Source organism: Peromyscus maniculatus, chromosome 8 (assembly GCF_049852395.1).
Source record: "Peromyscus maniculatus bairdii isolate BWxNUB_F1_BW_parent chromosome 8, HU_Pman_BW_mat_3.1, whole genome shotgun sequence".
Taxonomy (NCBI): domain Eukaryota; kingdom Metazoa; phylum Chordata; class Mammalia; order Rodentia; family Cricetidae; genus Peromyscus; species Peromyscus maniculatus.
In genome coordinates this window covers 48,399,910-48,420,436 of record NC_134859.1, presented here as the reverse complement: position 1 = coordinate 48,420,436, position 20,527 = coordinate 48,399,910, and the positions used below count along the sequence as shown (strand labels likewise).

Below are 20,527 nucleotides of genomic sequence, written 5' to 3'. Positions count from 1 at the left end.
CACCTTGAGCAGGCTATTGGCCAGTGGCTGGTGGGCTGACATCAGGCGCTCTTACCCTGTGTCTGTGCACCCCTAAAACTGAGGACCAACTTCCTTTTATTTGCTGCAAAGAGGTCCTCTGCTTTCTCAGACTCTGTAACTCCCAAAGGCTGAGGAACTCTGGCCCAAGGCATGGAATTCAGTCGATATCATTAGTTTCCTTTTGTTTTTTGCTCCTTGCCACATCTTCCCCCACCTTTTTTTTTTTTTTTTTTTTTTTTTTTTTTTTTTTCCTCCAGCGAGAGTCTTGCTTTGTAGCATATGTAGCATAGCTCAGGATTTTTTCCAACTTGAAATCCTCCTGCCTCAGGTTCCAGGCACATTCCACCGTGCCTGGCTACACATCCTCCTTGCTTGCTGTAATATTTAATGAGCTTCATTTCTGTTCTTCACAGACAGGAGCTATAACGACCCCTCTATGACAGATGGTACCCTCAAACCATGAGAAAAAAAAAAACCAGACCTTTCCTTCTTCCTTACTCTGCTCTTGCTGAGTGTTTTGTCACAGCAGAAATGAAGGTGTGACTAAGCCACAGCCTTGTGGAGATAGGCCACCCTGGATGACTCTAGATGAGGAGGCAGGAGTAGAGTCTCTTCGTACTGTGCTTGGTCCCAGGCTGTCTGTCACTTGGGCATCTTGACACCTCGGAATGACAAGTTACTCTGTGCATTTAGCAAACCCAGGAGAGCTTTCAGTTTGATTTGTTTTCCAAACGTGCTAATGGGGCTGAGGAAAGCAGGGCTCTGATCCTTCCTTTAGGTGGTGTTTACTTATGGGCTTAGTGTGTGTTCTCAGCCCAGGGACTTGGGAGTGGATTCCCAGGGGGGAAGCTGACACTTAGAAGTTTGATCTGGCCTTTTCAGAGCCCGGGAGAACCCAGAGGCTCAGTGGCGCCTCTCTGAGGGAGGCAATCACTGGCTCACACCCGACACGGACTCCCCCCCCCCCCCCCACAACGCACCCATCCAATATGCCCAAATGGCTTCACAGCAGCTTGATAGCCTAGAGTCTGGAACAGCATCAGACTTCTGCCCACTTCTGTCTGTGTTCACTCTTGGGCCAAGAGCTTGAATCTTCTCAGTCTCTGATCTTTCCTGAATGATCCCACCCCCAAAACTTCCGGGGAAGCAGGGCTGCTCCTCAGGTGGATGAATTCAGAGCACACGGGTGCCACACCCTCTGACAGTTTCCTTAAGGCCTTCCACCTAGCTCTGCTGTTTGTTGCTGGCTTTCCCCTCTTTCCAAGTTGTTTTTGAATGAGTTGACCCATTGCCAGGCACCCCACCCCATCCCCAGCCACACCTTCAGATCCACATCATTTCATTTATTTTAATATACTCTCTTGGGAAGGTCCATAAAGTGGTGTGTGTGTGTGTGTGTGTGTGTGTGTGTGTGTGTGTGTGTGTGTGTAGTAAAGCATATAAAATATGGACACTAAAGGAAGTCCAGTAGCGATATAAAGAGGAGTCAGGAATTGGCCACATTTGTGCCTCTGGTGTGACTACAGCTTTTCAGCCTTTGTGAGGAGGCTAGGCGAGCCACGGTTACACAAGGGCAGTCTTGCAGTGTAACGCAGCTCAATTTTCTCCAACTCAAAATCCTCCTGCCTCAGGTTCTACAAACACGCTACCATGCCTGGCTGTATACCCTTCTTGCCTGCTGTAGTAGTTAATGAGTCTCATTTCTGTCTCTCACAGACAGGAGCTCCGGTGGCTATGACGTTCCCTCTGTGACACTTGTCTGGGTAAAAGAAAAGATGACTGTTCTGGAGTTGAGATGGGAGGCTGGCCACTGGCACACACACAGCTAAACCTCAACGTTCGTCTAGGCTTTTTTTTTTGTTGTTGTTGTTGTTGTTGTTGTTGTTACAGGATAATGGAAAGAAGGAGAGAGGAAGGGAGGGTAGGAAAGAAGGAAGGACCGTGACTCATGTTGCAGACAGACTGAGACCACATTAGGGGTTTTATCTTACCCACTGTTAGTGAAAGAATCAGGCGAATCTTACTGTTTTAAGGGAAAAGAATCTGTAAATTTCCTTGTAGTAAGGAAATGTCGTAAATTTACAAATGGATGATGGACTTTGTCATAGAGAGGTGGGAAGGAAGAGCCATGGAACTTGGGCCAGAGGCTTGATCTGCATCTCCATGCTCAAGACTTCCATTCCATTGGGACACATTGTAACTTCTGGAGCTCCCAAGTCACCAAGGCTAAAATCTTGACAATGCACAACTTTCGAGTGGAGACATCTCTAAATGTTTCTTATTATTCCTTTAAATTCCTTAAAATTTCTTTTCTATCATTATTATTGTTGTTGTTGTTATTTTGGTTTTTCGAGACAGGGTTTCTCTGTATAGCTTTGCGCCTTTCCTGGAACTCACTCTGTAGACCAGGCTGGCCTCGAACTCACAGAGATCTGCCTGCCTCTGTCTCCCGAGTGCTGGGATTAAAGGCGTGCGCCACCACCGCCCAGCTGAAATTATTTATTTGTTTGTTTGTTTATTTATTTAATGTTGGTCTTTGGCAGGCCCATGATGTTGATAATCAGCTAAAACTTCAAATCTTTTGAAGACATGCCCTGGTGTCTCCTCCACTCCTGAGATGGCATTTCACACCACTCACCACGGTTAAGTTGATAACCGTGCTTAAAACACTACAAAAGGCTTAGAAGGTTTTTAGATTTGTCTTTTTGAAAAACGGTTGTCGAATCATCGAGTAGAAGTGATGGTCAGGGTGGGTGAGGGCCACCTCAGCCTGCTTCCCAACATCGATGGGAAGGAAGACAGTTCATTCTCTGAGCGTGGTGTGTTAGTGTTCACAGGTATCCATACCTGGATGGCTGAGGCAGGAGGATCATGAGTTCTGGGCCAGTGTGGGCTATAAAACATTGAGAGAGACAGAGGGAGGGATGAGGGGTAAGAAAGAGAGAGAAAAAAGGAGTTCCTTTTCTGAGCCAAATATGAGTTACCGTGACCTGACAATAGAAATTCAGCTTGCCTCAAACTGCACGTTCTACCATCAAAACGTTTACGTATGCTTTTATAGTCATAGAACACTGTGGTGAATCAGTGCATTTCCAGATACACTTGTGGGGACATGAGCACAGTAGGCAGGTGTAGGAAGATTCTGCTATAGGTCTGAGATGCTATCTGATGACAATCTTACTTTTGGGGTTGGTGGCATGTGGTGACGTGCTAAGTTAATACATTCTAGAGGCTTTTATCTGATAGTCAGAAGAATAACAGTTCAAATAGAGAGGTGAGTGATAGTTGGCTATTGAGAATAAAGATAGCCCAAGATTACTTAGGCTTGTAATCTGCAACATTCCAACTTCTTGTGGTCACAAAGCTCAAGTCAGTCAGCCTCCAGTCTCCAAACATAAGTGTGGCATCTTCCAGGAACTGCGTTTCACCCTTATGAGTTCTTTTCCTCATCTTGAGCTATATGGGCTCTCTCCATTGGGAGGCTTCCTGCATATGGAATAGCCCTCCCAGAAGTCACCTCACTAACTCATCCCTCGTGGTGGCTGTGCTGTTTAAATGTCAACCTGCTTTCCTCTCACCGCTGTCCCAGTCTTGATCACCTTAGCCTGCCATCGCCTGATGGATGCCTGCACAGGCAAACCGACGTTAAGAACAACCCCAGCATCCTGTGGCTGCTCGCTACAGCGCTACAGCGGTCTTCTTCGCTGACACTAGCTGGAGTCTTTTATGAGTTTGAACCAGAGGGCATAGCTTATTACTGGCCGACCCTTGCTGGCTGTTTGATCGTGCCTCTCAAGTAGCATGGATTCTCTGAGCTCAGAGCACGTTTGTTTCTTTGCCTTTGATTGGCATTCAAGCCCGGGACCTTCTTAATGTTGATGGCCTCTTAATGTAATTGTGTCCCTTAATGTAATGGGAGTGGTGATACATAAATGTGTCATCTTTGAGAGCTGGGGGCTGAGGTCCCCTGGTAATTTATCCTTCCGGGTTGCCCCCAATTCTCTTTACATGTCTGCCCCATGACCTTCCATTCTGAGCCACGAGCGTAGCTCACGGCTTCCTTTTGGATGCTCGACAGCTTTCAGGTGATCCCTGATATCCTGCCATCTTACCAATTCCTGTTTCAAAGATAAATGCCTTCAAGATTCACAACCCAGGGGCTGGAGAGATGGCTCAGCAGTTAAGAGCACTGACTGCTCTCCCAGAGGACCCAGGTTCAATTCCCAGCACCCACGTGCAGTTCACAACTGTCTGTAACTCCAGTTCCAGGGGACCCAGCACTCATGGCAAAACACCAATGCACATAAAATAAAAATAAATAAGTTAAAAACAAACAAACAAAAATCCACAGTCCAGTAAGTACAAAGCAAAACATGGAAGGCAGTAAGATGTAGTAAAGTATTTTGCTTTCAGGTATGTAGGCTTGGGGCTACAGAGGTCGCTCAGCGGTTCAGAGCACTGGGTGTTCTTCCAAAGTACTGAATTCAATTCTCAGCACCCGACAAGGGTTCATGTTTGTAATTACAGTTCCAGGAGAACCCAATATGCCTTCTGACCTCCATAGGCTCCAGACGGGAAAGTAGTGCACAGACATATATGCAGGCAGAAACATCCAGATTAACAAAATAAGAACGAAATTAAAGCCAGACATGTGGACTTTAAAAAATAAAAAGTTACCAGGCTAGTTTTTCAGTGAGACTTGTGCAAGGCAAACAGCTAATCTCCTGTCATTCTCAGTTCCCTCAGTAACTGCGTGGGCACACTTGATTTCCTTGTTGTGTCTACTTTTGTTCTCTTGAAGTGGGTGTGGGGGCAGGGTGAGGATGCTTTCTTCTGAACGCAGGAGAGATGCTGGAGATTTGATCTAAGGACTCATCAGTTAGGCAACACCACCTTCTAGAAAGTTTCCATAGGATACAATAAGTGATGACGACGGGACATGGCCAGATCCTGTACGGTATTTAGCAATCGCTTCAGCCACCAAAGCTTTCCCTTTCTCCCGTCTTCCATTGTGAAATATACCAAGCAAATTGGAGTCTGTAGCAATCTGTGGCAAATTCATCGAGCTTCTAGAAATCATGGTTGACTACAGCAACAAACGAGTGAGCCTGGATGGTGTGAGGAGTCTTTTTCTCTTGCTGAGGGCTGAATCTGGGAAGCTCCAATCATGGAAAGCTGAAAGTCTCTCATCTCATCCCTCTCATCTGTGAGGATCCCGGCCGGGGCTTCCACTGGCTTTTAAACTAAGAGTTTTCCTTGGTCAGCTGCAAACCAACCAGGAAATAAACCAGAGTGAAGTTGTGTAAGATGAGAGACAGCAGCTGGTCCTCAGTCAGCAGCATTTCCAGGTTTCACACCTCCAGAGTTGCTGTGTTAGAAAGCACTTCTCTTGTTTTCTAAAATGTTCTGGATTTCTTTAAAGTCAGCGATAAGAGGACTGGGCTTGCATTCGCTTCCCTGAACCTGCCTTCCTAGTAGATTTTTGGTTGATAAACAGAAAAAAGTGGGTGGGTGGGAGGGTTGCTCGCTGAACAGAAGAGGGGGAGGGGGTGGGGATTAGCCATTATCTCCAACTTAACTTCCCGGGAGGGAGGAGGGAGCTCACTGGTGGCTTGGATTCTGACTTTTCACCTCCTCTCAGGGACCTCCGTCCCTGCACTCCTATCTGCTGTATGAAAAGCTGCCTCATCCCCACATCCTGCCGCCGGTGTCTTTAGGGCTGGCACCCTTCTTGGGGCTGAGAAGGAGAGGGCACGGAGTGCAAAGGGATACAGGGAATCAGGACTCTTTCAAATGTCTGTTTTTAAATACATCTTTGAGTTTAAGAACCGAGACCGTGCAGTGTCTGTTGTCCACCCCTGACCCCGAGCTAGGAGCCATCCGAAGGAATGAGAATAGCCCACCCGCCCACCTTGAGAGAATTCTGCGGTTTTCAGAGCTCATTCACCTACAAACTATGCTAGAAAGGAGGAGGAGGATGACGACGAGGACGAGGACGAGGACGAGGACGAGGACGAGGAGGAGAAAAAAAGGAAAGAAGGAAGAGAGAGGAGGGGGTGGGGAACTGGAAGGACAAATGTTTCGGTTTCACAGACCTGGACCACAGACAGCTTACAAGTGGGTGCCTAGTTCTAAGGTATATTTGACACTGACCTTTCCCCAGTCACATTCCCCGGGGTCTGGATGATGCACACACACTCCTAGGAGCATTTTGTAAGTACTCAACCATCAAGTGTTGATGGTCTCTGCTTACCCTCTGCTGGCTCATGCCAACCTATAGGGGAAGGCGAATGGGAAGGCACCAGTTGTAAGAGTTACTTTACACAACCTTTAAACCGATCCATTGATCTTAAAAAGGTTATTATATTATGATTATTGTCATTGTCTGTGTGTCAGTGGTGCCTGCATGCTCGTGTGTGTGTGTGTGTGTGTGTGTGTGTGTGTGTGTGTGTGTGTGTACATGTGTACATTAGAGGATGACTTTGGGGAGTTGATTCTCCCCTTCTCCCTTCAGTTCCAAAAACTGAACTCAGGTCATGGAGCCTGGGGGCGGGGGGGGGGGGGGGGGGGGGGGGGCAATGCTTTTCCCTGCTGAGCCGTCTTACTGGTCCAAATCCATTCATCTGTACACACTGGAGACACTGATTCCAAGGCCTGGCAGGGTTCATTCAGAGTCCCAGCCTGGTGCACAGGCAGGGCAGGAACCGAAGCCCTGGGTTTCTTAGGCTAGCAGGCCACTGTGTAGAGAAGCTGGTTCTCTGTCCCTCCCTATGTATCTGGGGTCAGGTGGGGTGGGGTCTTACTCCGAGATTTCCATTGGTTCTGTCTTGACCATGGCTGCCCAAGGGGTTTGAAGCTCTTGAGTGAGTCTGTACACACCACCACCACCACCACCACCACCACCACCAAGCTGCCTAAACTTGACTCCTAGTAGGAAGGTGAAGTCACAGGACTGGATCTGCACCCATCCTGGGTATTCCTGACCCTAGGGACCAATCATCGTGTGGTGAGACTATGCACAGTAGGATCTTGGGCCATTCCATTCTCATTCTGGGTCTCCAGTGGCCTTTTTTATTTTGTTTTTGCTTTTGCTTTCTACTAAGTCTGGCCAGAAAAATCTTCTGTCTTTCTTTCTGATGATTTTAAGGTTTCTTTTTTTTTCCAGGAAAGAGGACACAGATCCTTCAGATTTCACAAGATTTGCCCCTCTCAGGCCTCAGTGAGACCCAGTAAACAGAAGCAGAAGCCCGGGGATCTGGAACACAAAAGCCCATTAGCTTTTCACTCCCCCTCCAAGGCCCAGCCCCTTCCCGGAACAGGAACCGCCCCCTTTGTGAGCTGGGCCTAAGACCCAGGCAAAGGCCCCAAGGAAAGGGGGCTCCCTCCAGCTGCCCGGCAGTGAGATGCTCATTCGCACCCCCCACCCCACCCCCAGCATTGAGAAGCTTTTATTTCAGAACAGCATTGAAACTCCAGGACAATGGAGGCCAAATCCTTGGGCAGGGGTTGGGGCCAGGACTGGGGAGCTCTCCTTTGTTATTCCTCTTCTTTCCAACCCATTACCTTAAAAAAAAAAGAAAGAAAGGACAAAAGGACCCATGAACTTTTTAAGAATCATGACATCACTTCCGCAAGACCTGAAATCTAGACTATTTACAGTTTCATTTGAAATGATTTTAAACTCTCCCAAAGGAGTGCTTTGATATGCAAACATCTCCCCCAAAGGGAGACAGTTACTTATGGAGATGTGGCCCTTTGAAGGGGTTCAGCGGCTGGTGGGCTCCAGGCCTCTGAGGAAGTGAGAAGGCCCAGATGAAGGCCCACAGTGACAACTGATAGCATGGTCCTGCCCCACCACGTGGAGCCCCCTGGGAAGAAAGAGGAGTGTGCTGTAAAGAAAGACCCCAGGTCAGCTTCCGCTTCTCGTTGGCTGTCTGTCCGGGCACACACCGGCTAGCTTTCCTAGCAGAGATCTTTTCACAGCCCTTGGCTGGGTACTGTCTTCCTGCAGAAGAGGACACGGAGGAACAATTGTCCTCTCACTCCCAAGGCTCCCCGTGACTTCGACTATCAAAGACAGCAGAGGATTTGGGGCCGCCTTCTTCAAGGGGAGGCAGGCCTTCACAGAAGTGTGTTTTCTCTTAGGTCTGCCACTGCCTCAGATCCTGTGAGGAGGACTAATGGCCTTGCCTGTCTTCCTTAGAGTTTCTTTGGAAAGGCCCTGGAGCATGCCTGCCTGGAGCGCCGGTTGCCCTCTGCCCAGACCTTTTAGCTCTATTGGGAGCTGCTGGAGCTTTTAGGAGGTTACCCTTGTAGAAGGAAGTTGAGTTACAGGGGGTGTGACCCTGAGCGGGACATTGGCCTTCTCCCAACCTTTCCTCTCTCTGAACCTCAGGCACAATCCTCCACGGCCTTGATGTTCTATCTTGCTACTGGCCTCTTTCTTCCCTGCAAGTGATTTCTCTGTTGGAATTCATCGCAGCAATGGAAAGCTGGTTAAGACTCCCTGTTCCCACTGTTGTCATGTCCTAGGAAGTTTTCCTGCCCTGGAACACCTCCTGCCTAGTCATCCCTCCCTCCCTGGACCCCAGGACATTTTCAGTTCAGCTGCTAGTGTTTATGAGTTTGCCAGATGCTCAAAAAAGGACACTTGGTTTACTCTCCCACTTTTCAAGGCAGCTTCCTCATTGCTGGGACCTGCTGGGAAACCGGTTTTTGTCTTTGAAAGGAGTGTGAGACACAATCTTCCAAGAAACCTTGGTTCTTCTGTCACGCATCTAGGAATGGTGCAAGGCTAGACATGGGCTTTTCGGAAATGTTAAGCAGGCGGGTCATCCGTTTCCTGGCCTGGGCCTTGAGTTTTTGGTCAGAGCTGTGGAACTGAATGGGCAGAGCCATTTTGGCCTCTTCTCCTGGCTAATTAACAGATGTGGGATCCAAGGCCTGAGAATCTGGGGATATAGCCAAGAGGTCACACCGATTAGCAGCAGAGAGCCTCACAGAATAACTTCATTTTGATGCTTCAGAAACTCTATCTATTTTATCAAAATCTGGTCAAATGTTGAGTGACCATTTTCTCATTTCTCTTGTATTTTCCCTGGGATGGTATCCCGGACTCGGTCAGCCTTTGGCCCTGTATTAGGGGACATGCCAAGCCTTGGTGGGCCAGGGCACCACAGGGAAGCTTGGCTACGGTGGAACTGCTCTTTCATGATTGTAAGGGTGGCTGTTTCATTCTGTGTATTTGTCAACATTCTTAGTATGGGACATGATTCTTTTCCCCTGTAAGTTTAAAAATAAAACTTTTTAAAAGAAGAAAGCGTCTTCATTGACATCTAGAAAACACGGGGTATTTCCGTAACTTGGCAAGGATGTGATTGTCCATGGAAGAGGAAGAGGTTTACATGGCCGCTGCCTGCTCAGCCCTCCTCAGTTGACGGGAGACCAGACAGACCTATCCCGCACCAGCCTAGTCTCTGAAGGCCATTACCTCGTGTCAGCTGTTTTGTGTGACTACCCAGCATCTGTCAGGCTACAGCGAGGGGGTTACGCCCATTTTAATCATCTTCCTTTTGGGCCCTGTCATTTTCCCATTCAAGTAGTAAATTCCATTGCTGGATGGTCAGATGTGGGTATTGCTAGAGGAGGAGGAGGAAGAAGAAGAAAGGAAGGAAGAAAACCGGGGCAGCATTTGGTGCTTGGAAACTTCATAATCGGTGCTTTGTAGAACTTCTCCGGCCCATTCTCATTTCTTACTCCCTTAAGCTTTGTTTTTAACAACCTGCTTCCAGCCCATCTTAGAAGCCCTACTAGAGCTCGGGATGTTGCTAGTGGACTCACTTTCTCTTCTGGGGGAAACCAACCGGCTTTCATGGACTCCACTTCTGTGCTGAGTTCTCCAGTCTGCAGAGAATGGCATGGAATATCTGATACCTGGACCCTAGGCTGGCACAGAAGTTGTCCACCTTATCTTCCCCGCCTGAGTATTAGAAAGGACAACCATGTCCATGCAGGCCTGTAAATCCAGTGACTTCAGAAGCTGAAGGATCACAAGTTCAAGACCAGGCCAGGCAACTTAATGAGACCCTGTATCCAAATAAAAAGAGGGTTTAGAGTATAGATTATAGAGCACTTAGCACATGCTTGACCCTGGTTAAACGTCTAACACCACCACCAAAAGGCTCAATAGCCTTTTCTTCTTTCCTTCCCTCCTCTTTCCTTTTTCGGTCGGCGGCTGTACTGGCCTCTAACTGGAAGCAGTCCTCCTGCCTCAGCTTCCCAAATGCAGGGATTCCAGGCATGTGCTACCATGCCCAGCTCTAGCTGCCAGTTTTTACATTCATTGGAATTCTATGAGGCTTTTCAAAGTAGGGGGTTTAAACCACCAGCTTCTAGAAAAAGCACAAACAGGGCGATGGCGAGTTTATTCTTCCTTCGGCCTGGCACCGTGTGGTCTAGCCTTCGGCAACGAAAGGAGGAGGTGTACCTCTTGGTTTTCCTTGGTCGCATGAGTAAGGGTGGGCTTCAGCAGGTACAGTCGCTTCCTTCTATTTTACTCTAGTCAGATCTGTGTGTGGGGAGAGAGCAATCAGTGACAGGAAACACCTTCCTTCGCTTTGGTTTGCAGTAAGCCTGACTCTGCAATTTGCAGACCACCAGGACGCACAAGTGGTCTTAGATTCACCAAATAATCTGCTCACGATATTGTACCCCAGGCATGCTTTTAAAAAGATTCATCTCATTTTTATGTATGTGTACATAAATGTGTGTGTGAGTGTGTGTGTGTGTGTGTGTGTGTGTGTGTGTGTGTGTGTGTGTGTGTATACTAGTCTCCACAGGGGCCGGAAGAACTAATTGGATCCCCTGGAGCTGGAGTTGTAGGCAGTTGTGAGCTGTCTCCTGATGTGCTGGGACTCGAACTCAGGTCCTCTCCAAGGCATTACACACTCCCAGACTGGCTTGGAATTCACTATGTGGCCAAAGCTGGCCTCCTACTCTCAGTCCAGAGTATCAGGATTTTCAGTGTGTATCCCCCTCTTTTCTTCAAAGTAGCCAATGACGGGGGGGGGGGGGGGGGGGGGGGGAGGGGGCCGCACCAAAGTGCATGATAGAGTCTGAGGCCACAGATGCTCCATCCTGTCTGCCCAGGAGAATCGTTAGAGTTCCATGCTGGAGCCCTGCCCAGCCAGGGCCTGGTTCTTTCTGTCTGTGTGGGTGGAGCCCAGGCATTTAGTCCTTGTTAAACCACCCTCAGTGGTTCTGATGTGCACCTAGAGGAGAACTTGGGCAGCAATGAGATACACATGACTTCCTTGTAAATATTCCCACAGAGTCAAAGCCTGTGCCCCTCTCAGGCTGCCTAGCCTGCCATGTACTGCTTTGAGGTACAGCTCTTTCAGGTTACGGGTGTCCCTGGGAGTTCCTGGGCATCTCAAGGCTTTAAGATTGGGTGACAAGCCTGCCTTGCTCTGCAGGTTTCACTGGAGGCACAGATCCTTTCTGCTACCTGTCACCCTGTTTCCGTGGTAGGCACACATGCCAAGACAGTGTCTCCCAGGCCATCCTAGGGGACGTTTCCACGCATGCGCTATGGGTAGTGGCTCTTTCTTAGCCTTGGACTGAGACGGCCTGTGCTCTCAGCTTCACAAGCCTTGATTCATGACGCGTTCCAGGGTTTTGTGCTTTCAGAGAGGTGTACTCACCCACCCAGGTGGTAAAGGGGAGAGGAGGGAATGAACCAGGGGTGCTGGAGGGCAGGGCTGTTGGAAGCATTGGTGATTTTCCAGGCACCCTATAATGCAGGTAACGATGGGGATATGTGAGCCAAAGAGGCTTATTGTTTTGAAATCTGACTCCTATTTGAACAATTATGATCAGCAGTGGTCTGATTGGGACTTAAGTATCTACCATTAAGATTCTAATCTGTGAACCAGGGGTAGGTATTTAATCTACCAACACACCGGTATCTAAAAAGAGACGTGCCAAGCTCCACACACTCTTAGTCTTGTTCAGACCCAGGGATTACCATCAGGGAGAGATGGGGACGGGTGGAATGGGGTGCACCAGCAGTCCCAGCTCCGTGACCCACGCATCACCCTCTCTGCTTTAGACTCAGCTTCTTCATAAGTAAATTGGGGATTACAATACCTACCTCAAAGGCCTGTGGTGAGGGATTAAATCAGATAATGCATGTGAAAGTTCCTTTGTGAGCCTCCAAAGCACAGCATAATTATTAGCTGTGACTATCCATTTGAGAAACTGGCTTTCGTAATGAGCATCTCAATTACCCCATGGGATGTGCCTCTGTGGGGGCCAGCCTGGGGCTGCAGTGGCCTCTGGGATGCCTGGGGTGGGCAGGCAGCCTACTCAGAGGGCAGGGTCTTGTCCCTGGCTGCTAGTTTATCCTTTCTCCTCTGAACCACTGTTGAGCTCAGGAAGGTTGTGGAAGGTGTGTGCATGCATGTGTGCATGCATGTGTGTAGTGCGTGGGAAGAACCTGGCTTCAGAACCTGCTGGTGGGATGAGAGGAAAAGGTCAGCTCCAAGTAGAAGGAGAGGACTTACTGGAAGCACCTGGAAAGTCCTGTGTAAGGAGTTCTTCATGTGCTTAGGTGGTGCTCTGTTCCCTGCACGCTGGAAACAAAGGTTCAGCCCTTGACTAATTTTGAGTCAGGCCTCTGAACCTTCCCTTAGGCTGGTCTGTAGCTGTGTGTGGGAGATCAATGCCAGATCCGTCAGAGCTCCAGAGCCTATCGATGGGCCCAAAGTCTGCAGAGGGGGTTCTGGAAGCGTTTAGTGGTGGAGAACCCAGACGACACACACTTCTGACTATCCACCATCAGCATCAAACTCTCGGGGGAGAGCAGCCTCAGATTCTGTCACACCAGGGACTGAGTGTCACAGTCACAGAAGTATGTCCTGCCTCTCAAGAGTCCTATAGCTTGAGGAGTGTCCTGTGAGGCGTGTCTGGAGACAGTGGTTTCCCCAGCCAATGTCCCACAATGCTCTAGCAGACTAGAGGTGTTCAGGCACAGTAAGCGCCCATAACTCGGGGACTTTTCACTGCTCCTACTGTACGGCTTCCTATTCACAAATGACAATGGAGACATTTTGTTCAGTTTCCACCAGGCCCTCCTAAGGGATGCTGTGGAGCCAGGCAGGCTGAGAGCAGATCCTTGTATCCATTGCTGTCTGTGGGTAGAGCTGGCGGAGTGACCAGTGCTCTGCGTGCAGACACTCCGCTCTGTCTTGCCAAGATCCTGGCAGAAGGTGATGGGTAGGTAGTGTTTCCCTAGTGCCAATGGGGCACCACCAGTCTGGGTACGAAGATCAGCTTCCTAAACACCTGTAAGAGCAGGACACCATCCTTGCTGTCCGTGTTCAGCTGCAGAAGCTGCCACATGGATGGGCAGGTCACCCATCCAGGGTCACACAGTCTTTAATACACTGTGGTCTTGAGAGGTACACCAGGGTCAGACTTCAAAGTCTATGTCAGCTTGGAATGCATCTCTGAAGACAGGTATCCTGAGTCCTCTGATCTCTGGTGGCTCTGGCCACCCAGGGGTTGGGGGGAGGGGTTGGGAAGAAACAACCCAGGACACTGGATTGCTTCTCAGCATGGCCATCTTGCTTTCATTTCGAGTCTGGATTTCTTATAAGCTGGCCAGTCGCAGACAGCTCAGCACAGAGAAGAAACCTGGCCCGTGTCTGAGCTGACCCACTTTTTAGAGATGTGCTAAGTAAGTTGAGAGCTGGGACTCCTTAATCCTTGATTACCTCGGCCTGATGGCACCACTACCCTCCACTCAGTGGGCAAAGTGGGTTAATCTGGCTTTAGCACCCAGCGGGGCTGTGAGGAGCTTACTCTAGACCAGGTGAAGCGTGCTTGTGTGGAACTCCCAGTGGCCTTGTCCTGGGAGGAGCTGCGCTCTCCAGCAAACCAAACTTTCTGTCTTATGGAATAAACTTTATGCCGTCATTTCTAAAAATGGGCTCTGATTCCTGCCGCAGGCAGTACAATGACTTAAAATTAGACATTTAGAATGTTCTGCCTGCTGAGAAGGAAATATTTACCAAAAAAAAAAGTGAAAATTTCTCTCTCTTTTTTTTTCCATCCTTGTGCCCAGGAGAAAATCAGTCAGAATCTCTACCCTACAGCTAACAGGTGACTTTAGATCTAGTGCCTAGTTATTTAATGTACCTCCTTGGATAGAGCTCCCCCGGCAGGAACCATGTGTGTGGGGATAATAAATGATGGAGCTAGAGTGATATTATCGGGCATGCACCAGACACGGTGAGCATGTCATGTAGGCTCTACATAGTGATTACTGCCTATTTTTATCCTCATCAAACACTGACGAGGTAGCCACTGCTATCTCCATTTTCACAGATGAAGAGGAGATGCCCCCCCCTCTCCAAAATAAGAAAGTCAAGGTAAAAAGCAACAAAAGCAGGAGCTGAACCTAGGCCTGACCTCCAGACCCACATCCTTCATGCCTGAAGCTAGATTGCTGTGCCTCTGAAATCCTCCTTTTTAATTCTCTCAACAACTCAGCAGGTAGATGGAATTATTCCTGTTTTGCACATTAGGGTACCAAAGCTCAGAGACGTCGATTAACTCATCTCCTGGCCCTACAGCTGTGAAGCAGTAGAGAGGGATTCCCAGTCCAGCTCACTCACACTGTGAAACAAAGCGCAGACATTTACCTTTACTGTTTCCATTTGGGGCTTACCTATCAGCAAGACCACTTACCCTCGCTGTTTATGTGTATTTAGCGGACACCTGCTGGGGTTCTGTGCACCATGTTAGGCACTGGGGATTGAACAGTGTGTGTGTGTGTGTGTGTGTGTGTGTGTGTGTGTGTGTGTGTGTGTGTGTGTTGGTGAGGGGTTGGGGGGAGATACCCATGGCTTCTGACTTCATGGAGCCTTTTTAGAATTGTCCATACATCTGGACCTCTCACCATAGGAGGACATATCACTCAGCTCCCCTCTTTCTCTCTGTCCTGCAATTTGCCCCCTGCAGAGATAGGCAAGTCTGTATGTCATGTTCTCATTCTTGTCTGCCACCCTCCTTACCCAGAGTTCCTCGATTCTCTTTCTCTCGTGTTCCCCTTTGCTTGTCTTCGATGGGTGCTGTTTTACTCCCTAGAGCTTCTTCATCCAATTTACTGAAAATGTCCTCAAGTTGACTAACAGGATCCAGACTCCTCAATCCTAGATGCCGGGCTTGGCCCCCACCCACCCCCAGCTTCATAGCAGTCATTTCATGGTCACATATCAGAATCTATGGCATACCATAAACTACTGGTGGCTAGTTCATCTGCCTTTTGTTTTCACATCTTGTAACCAAGGTGCCACATCACTGAAGTACGTAGTCAAAAAGACTGTCATTTACCAACGCAAAAATCCAGTCCAGATATCATGACCTGTGTTGACTGTGTCAACACTGTTATCTGGTGCTTTAAGTGAAATTAATACTCTGGTAGAGATCTTGTAATTATTTTTCTCTAATGGAATCTAAGATTTTTTTTTGGAAGTTTCTTGAATTGTGTCTTGAGATTTTCATGTGGTATGTTTCTGTTTATACTGACCTCATCGAGTTTTTGGATATCACCTGCTTGGTTGCTTTTGGCCATTTTGTCAAGTCACATTTCTGGTGCCCAAGACGGTCTGGGCTTGGTGGACATGTGAAGGACTGATGGACAGTACCATTTCTGGGGAAAGACCTATCAGGTGTGTGTGGGGGGGGGGACGGGGCATTGTGAAAACCAGATGCGATGAGTTAAGGTAAGGAGAGGCAACACCCACAGCAGCCCCTCAGAGAAACTGGCCTTGTTCTTTGGCCTACAGAGAAGATGCTTCAGCTGGGAGCTATGTGGCCTCCAAGCCTGGGGTTGGGGTCGCATTAATGCACCCTACCTCTAAAATTCTGTTTCATGTTTGTTTTGAAAAATGGCCTCAATTATAAGAGGGACAGGGTTTTTCTGTGTAGCTCTGGCTGTCCTGGAACTTGCTCCCTAGACCAAGCTGGCCTTGAACTCATGGAGATCGGCCTGCCTCTGCCTCTGCCTCTAGAGTGCTGGGATTAAAAGTGTGCGCCATCACCGCCTAGCTAGAAGCTCCATTTTCTGACCCCAGATTATTTCTTTGCCTCCCGCAGGGACCTGATGCCCAGAACCCTGGAGGGACAGATCACTATGGAGAAGACGCCCAGCTACTTCGTGACCCGGGAGGCACCCGCGCGCATCTCCGCCATGTCCAAGGACACCAAGCTCATCGTGGTGGTGCGCGACCCGGTGACCAGGGCCATCTCGGACTACACGCAGACGCTGTCCAAGCGGCCGGACATCCCCAGCTTCGAGAGCCTGACGTTCCGCAACCGCAGCGCGGGCCTCATCGACACATCCTGGAGCGCCATCCAGATCGGCCTGTACGCCAAGCACCTGGAGCCCTGGCTGCGCCACTTCCCGCTGGGCCAGATGCTCTTCGTGAGCGGGGAGCGGCTGGTGAGCGACCCGGCAGGGGAGCTGCGCCGCGTGCAGGATTTCCTGGGCCTCAAGCGCATCATCACCGACAAGCACTTCTACTTCAACCAGACCAAGGGCTTCCCGTGCCTCAAGAAGGCTGAGGGCAGCGGCAAGCCGCACTGCCTGGGCAAGACCAAGGGTCGCGCGCACCCCGCCATCGCGCGCGAGGTGCTGCGGCAGCTGCGTGACTTTTACCGGCCCTTCAACCGCAAGTTCTACCAGATGACCGGCCGCGACTTCGGCTGGGACTGAGTCTCCCTTCGGGGCTTATCTATTGAGAGAGAGTATATGTATGTAAAATGTACAGAAATCTATTTTATAATAATTTATTTTTAATTCACAAGCAATTAATTCACTAAGCTGCCTAGCCACACTCTGCAGAGAGTTCGAGTCACGGTCTGTTAACATTCCAAAGTGTTTAACTCCCATATTTTGTTCTGTCCCTCACAATCGATGGTGCTTCCGTGTTCCCCCCACCCCACCCCCACCCCTTTCCCCGTTGTATTTAAGAAGAAGAAAAGCACAACTTGAGATTTTCGTTACGGGTATTCAGCCTTCGATCACCTTGGGTCCTCCACCTGCTATCTCCTTGGGTCTTGGCTGGTTTGTGGTGTCGTCTTGCCTGGGTACCTCCTGGAAACACTGAGCAGCCTCAGCATGCTGTAGTCTGAGGGTGGAGTTCACATAGGCAGTTCATCACCCCCACTGATGTAGCACCAGGGTGCGTTTCACTCGCCTCCCTTACAGGGACCCGTGTCCTCATGATCCGGAATCCCCTTCTGCTCTACCCGTCTGTCCATTTTGACTAGCTATAAGTGTATACAAACAATTGACCCCTCCCCCAGATCCCACAAGTAAGATGCTCCAGCGCTGCTTTACAAAAAAAAGGTGATGTTCATTTGCATACGAGTGACCACACCATGCTCCTCTCTTCAGTCAGACAGTTCTGCTGGGACGCACCAAAGAGCCTCCCCAGGCTTCCATACAGAGCCACTGGCGCAAACCTAGGGTGCTGGATGTTGAGACCCATAGGGGTCAGATGTATCCTTCAATATCAGCGTTCAGAGAGGTATTGCTGAGTGTAGACCCAACTGGCGCTGGACAGTAGGCTCATGGCCTCAGTAGAGAAAAAACAAAAAACACCCAGATCTGACGAGCAGCCTGGCAGAGGAAGAGGATGCCCAGCACTGCAGCCAAATGCCTAGGCCACCCCAGAGATGCTCTGTAGGCAATGACCACAGCAGGGTTTGAAGGATGGCCCTCCAGGGCCCAGGCTGGGAAAGCTGGTGCTTGTAGATACTCAAGCCTGACACTTGTGCAGCTTCCCCTGAGACCGTCAGTGGGGGCCTTAGCAGAAAAGTTGCCAGCTCTGCTATTAAGATACGCAGACGATTCTCCCTGTACCTCTGTGTTGGGAGGTTCTTTGGCCTGTTAGTGGCAGTTGAATCGCTGTGTAGTGACATGACATCGTGATATATTCAGTTAATCCTCAGCTTCCTAAACCAGAATGCTTCTACCCCAGAAGGATTGTTATCTGAGTTAGACTTTCATCAAGAATGCACGGATGGTTGAAATGGCTGCACTGTGACATTTACAAAGGATTGTTTGGGGACACTTTGTGGGCAAACTTGACTGGATGAGCCAAGTTACATGGAAAGAGAAGATGTGGTGTCTTTAGAAACTAGTGAGTGGTGTCCATGGTCTATAGGGATATTCTGGTAAGCAAATTTGTGATTTCCAACAAGTTATAGCCCAGCTTGAATTAGCTTATTCTGGGCAGCAAAATGGTTCCTGGGCAGATTTAGAGCGGGGAGAAGGTGATCATCAGCTATGTTTATTCTTTAGATGTTACATCCATTCCTTTTGTGGGCCTGTTGCACACTGGGCAAACACTGAGCCATATCCCCAGCCCATTTCACAGTTATCTGTTCCTTTTTCTTCTCTCCATACACCGTAGTGTATCGCCTGCACTAGGCCCACACAGCAATCCTAGCATCTCCTGGCTGGCTGCTCGAGTGTGGAAACACCTGTGTAAAAGGTGCTCGCCACACTTGATTGAAATCAGAAGGAGGACACCCTCCCTCACAGAGAGCAGCATCTTGCTCCCGGCCAGAGGAGGCCTTCACCAAGGTTTTCTGGCTGCTTGCAGAGTCTGATGTAACTCATGAAGCAGAAGTGTGGAGAGTTCAGAGAATGGTACCCAGCCAAGTGGGAGGAAAATGTGTGAGCCTGCCTGCCTGCTTCCCAAGCTGGACACTTTTTTTTTTTTTTAAATTAAGCTGTTTACGCCTGGCTTTAGATGATAACAAAAAAAAGGACACATTGAGGTAGAAGGAGGTCATTTAGTCATGAACCCTGAAGTGAGTCAAGATTCTGTTCCCGGTCAAATCCTTGACTCTAAGCAGGTGTCAGTAATTAGTACCAATGGAGCAGGGGGAGGTTTTCAGTGTTCGTCAGATAAATCAAACAGCATGTGCGCCTCTTCATCAGGCCCTGATTGCTTACAGTGTTCCTGACTGATCCGGATGCTGCATCTGCCCAGGATGCTGCTGCATCATGTGATAGTTATTACTGACCCACATGGCCTCTTTTCGGAGAAGTTAGGCAACGTGGGAAGTTAAGCCGTAGGTCTCTTCCTGTCCTGGCCATCTGCAGAGCTACTGCGCCTCACTTCTGAGCTGCTAGGAGACAGACACCAGGTCATGTCTTGGCAGTTGGTCCCACCACATGTTTGCAGTTTCTTCCAGTTTATGTAGGAAAGCTCTGACGTATTCCTGGTGTACTTTATTTCTCAACAGTTTCTCTTGTTTGAAAACAAACAAAACAAAACAAAAAAAGCCCACAAAAACTTAGATTATTATTATTACTATTCCTATCCATGGGAAGCCTTCTTGGGGATGTTTGCATGCAGGTGTGTTCACTTGCTCTGTGGTACCTACCAAGGTATGTCAGGCAGAATGACTAAGGAATAAACTCTTCATTGGATGGTGGAGGAGAGACGTTCTGGGGGGAGGGCAGGGGAGGGGACTCTTCGGGAGTCATTTTGAGTGACAGATGCGCTTGAGCCCCTGGAGGAAACCCAGTTGCAGATCCTGCCCGGCTGTTTTCCTAAGAAAGGAAAATGGAAGGCTCCACAGCCACATTAGTTTCTAAGGTGCTGGTACAGAGATCAGTGTCAGTTCTCCTTCCGGTTTTCCAGAAAGAATGCTTCCTGAGTTTGGAAGGTGTGGTTAGTTCTTTTGTTGTTGTTGTTGTTTTCATTTTTATAACATTAATTTATGACTGAGTTTCATTCAGCCCAGTAATCAAAAATGCTGTGCAAGTTCCAGCAGCTTGTCTTCTATAACATGGATGGTAGAATAGCCAATATGTACAAAAAAAAATTAAATCAAGTATTTTGTCCTATGTATAACACAAATTAATTTTACACAGAGAAAGATGTTTCTAGGCAAATGAAATTCTGGTAATTCATACCTTTTCTTTGTATGGACAAATAAAATATATTTTACCAACATGTGAGTATGTTCCTGTTCTGCTGGGTGTGGCAGTTGGGAGAAGATGGTGGTATGCTTCAGTAACTTGTCACGTGTGGATGGACATGTTTGCACACTCACAAAGTCATTCTGAGGCAGGTGGATAGATACCTTTTTCAGGCTTCTTTATTGTTTATGTTTCTGAGACAGTCTCACACTTTAGCCTTGGCTGGCATCAAACTCCTAACAATCCTGCCTCCTGGATGCTAGAATTATAGGCTCTGCTGATTTTTCAGCCTAATTTATTATTACATTAAAATAATTTTATTTAGGGCCCATGAGCATTTGTGTGTGTGTGTGTGTGTGTGTGTGTGTGTGTGTGTGTGTGTGTGTGTGTGTGTGAAGGTCAAGTTGCAAGATCTGGTTCTCTCCTACTGTGTAGTTTTCAGGATTGAACTCAGGTCATCAGAATTGGTTGCAAGCACCTTTACCCACCGATTTTTTC

The 20,527-nt window shown here is 48.6% G+C and overlaps 1 protein-coding gene across 1 annotated transcript in view; it reads left to right on the top strand.

Annotated features, from left to right (window-relative positions):
- Hs3st3b1 (heparan sulfate-glucosamine 3-sulfotransferase 3B1) overlaps positions 1 to 20,061 on the top strand; it is a 36,956-nt gene extending 16,895 nt beyond the window's left edge. Inside the window, exon 2 of the mRNA XM_006973527.4 lies at positions 16,183 to 20,061. Coding sequence (XP_006973589.1) covers positions 16,183 to 16,801 — 619 coding nt within the window. The 3' untranslated portion in view covers positions 16,802 to 20,061. The remainder of the gene's footprint in view (positions 1 to 16,182) is intronic.
- The last annotated feature ends 466 nt before the right edge of the window (positions 20,062 to 20,527 follow it).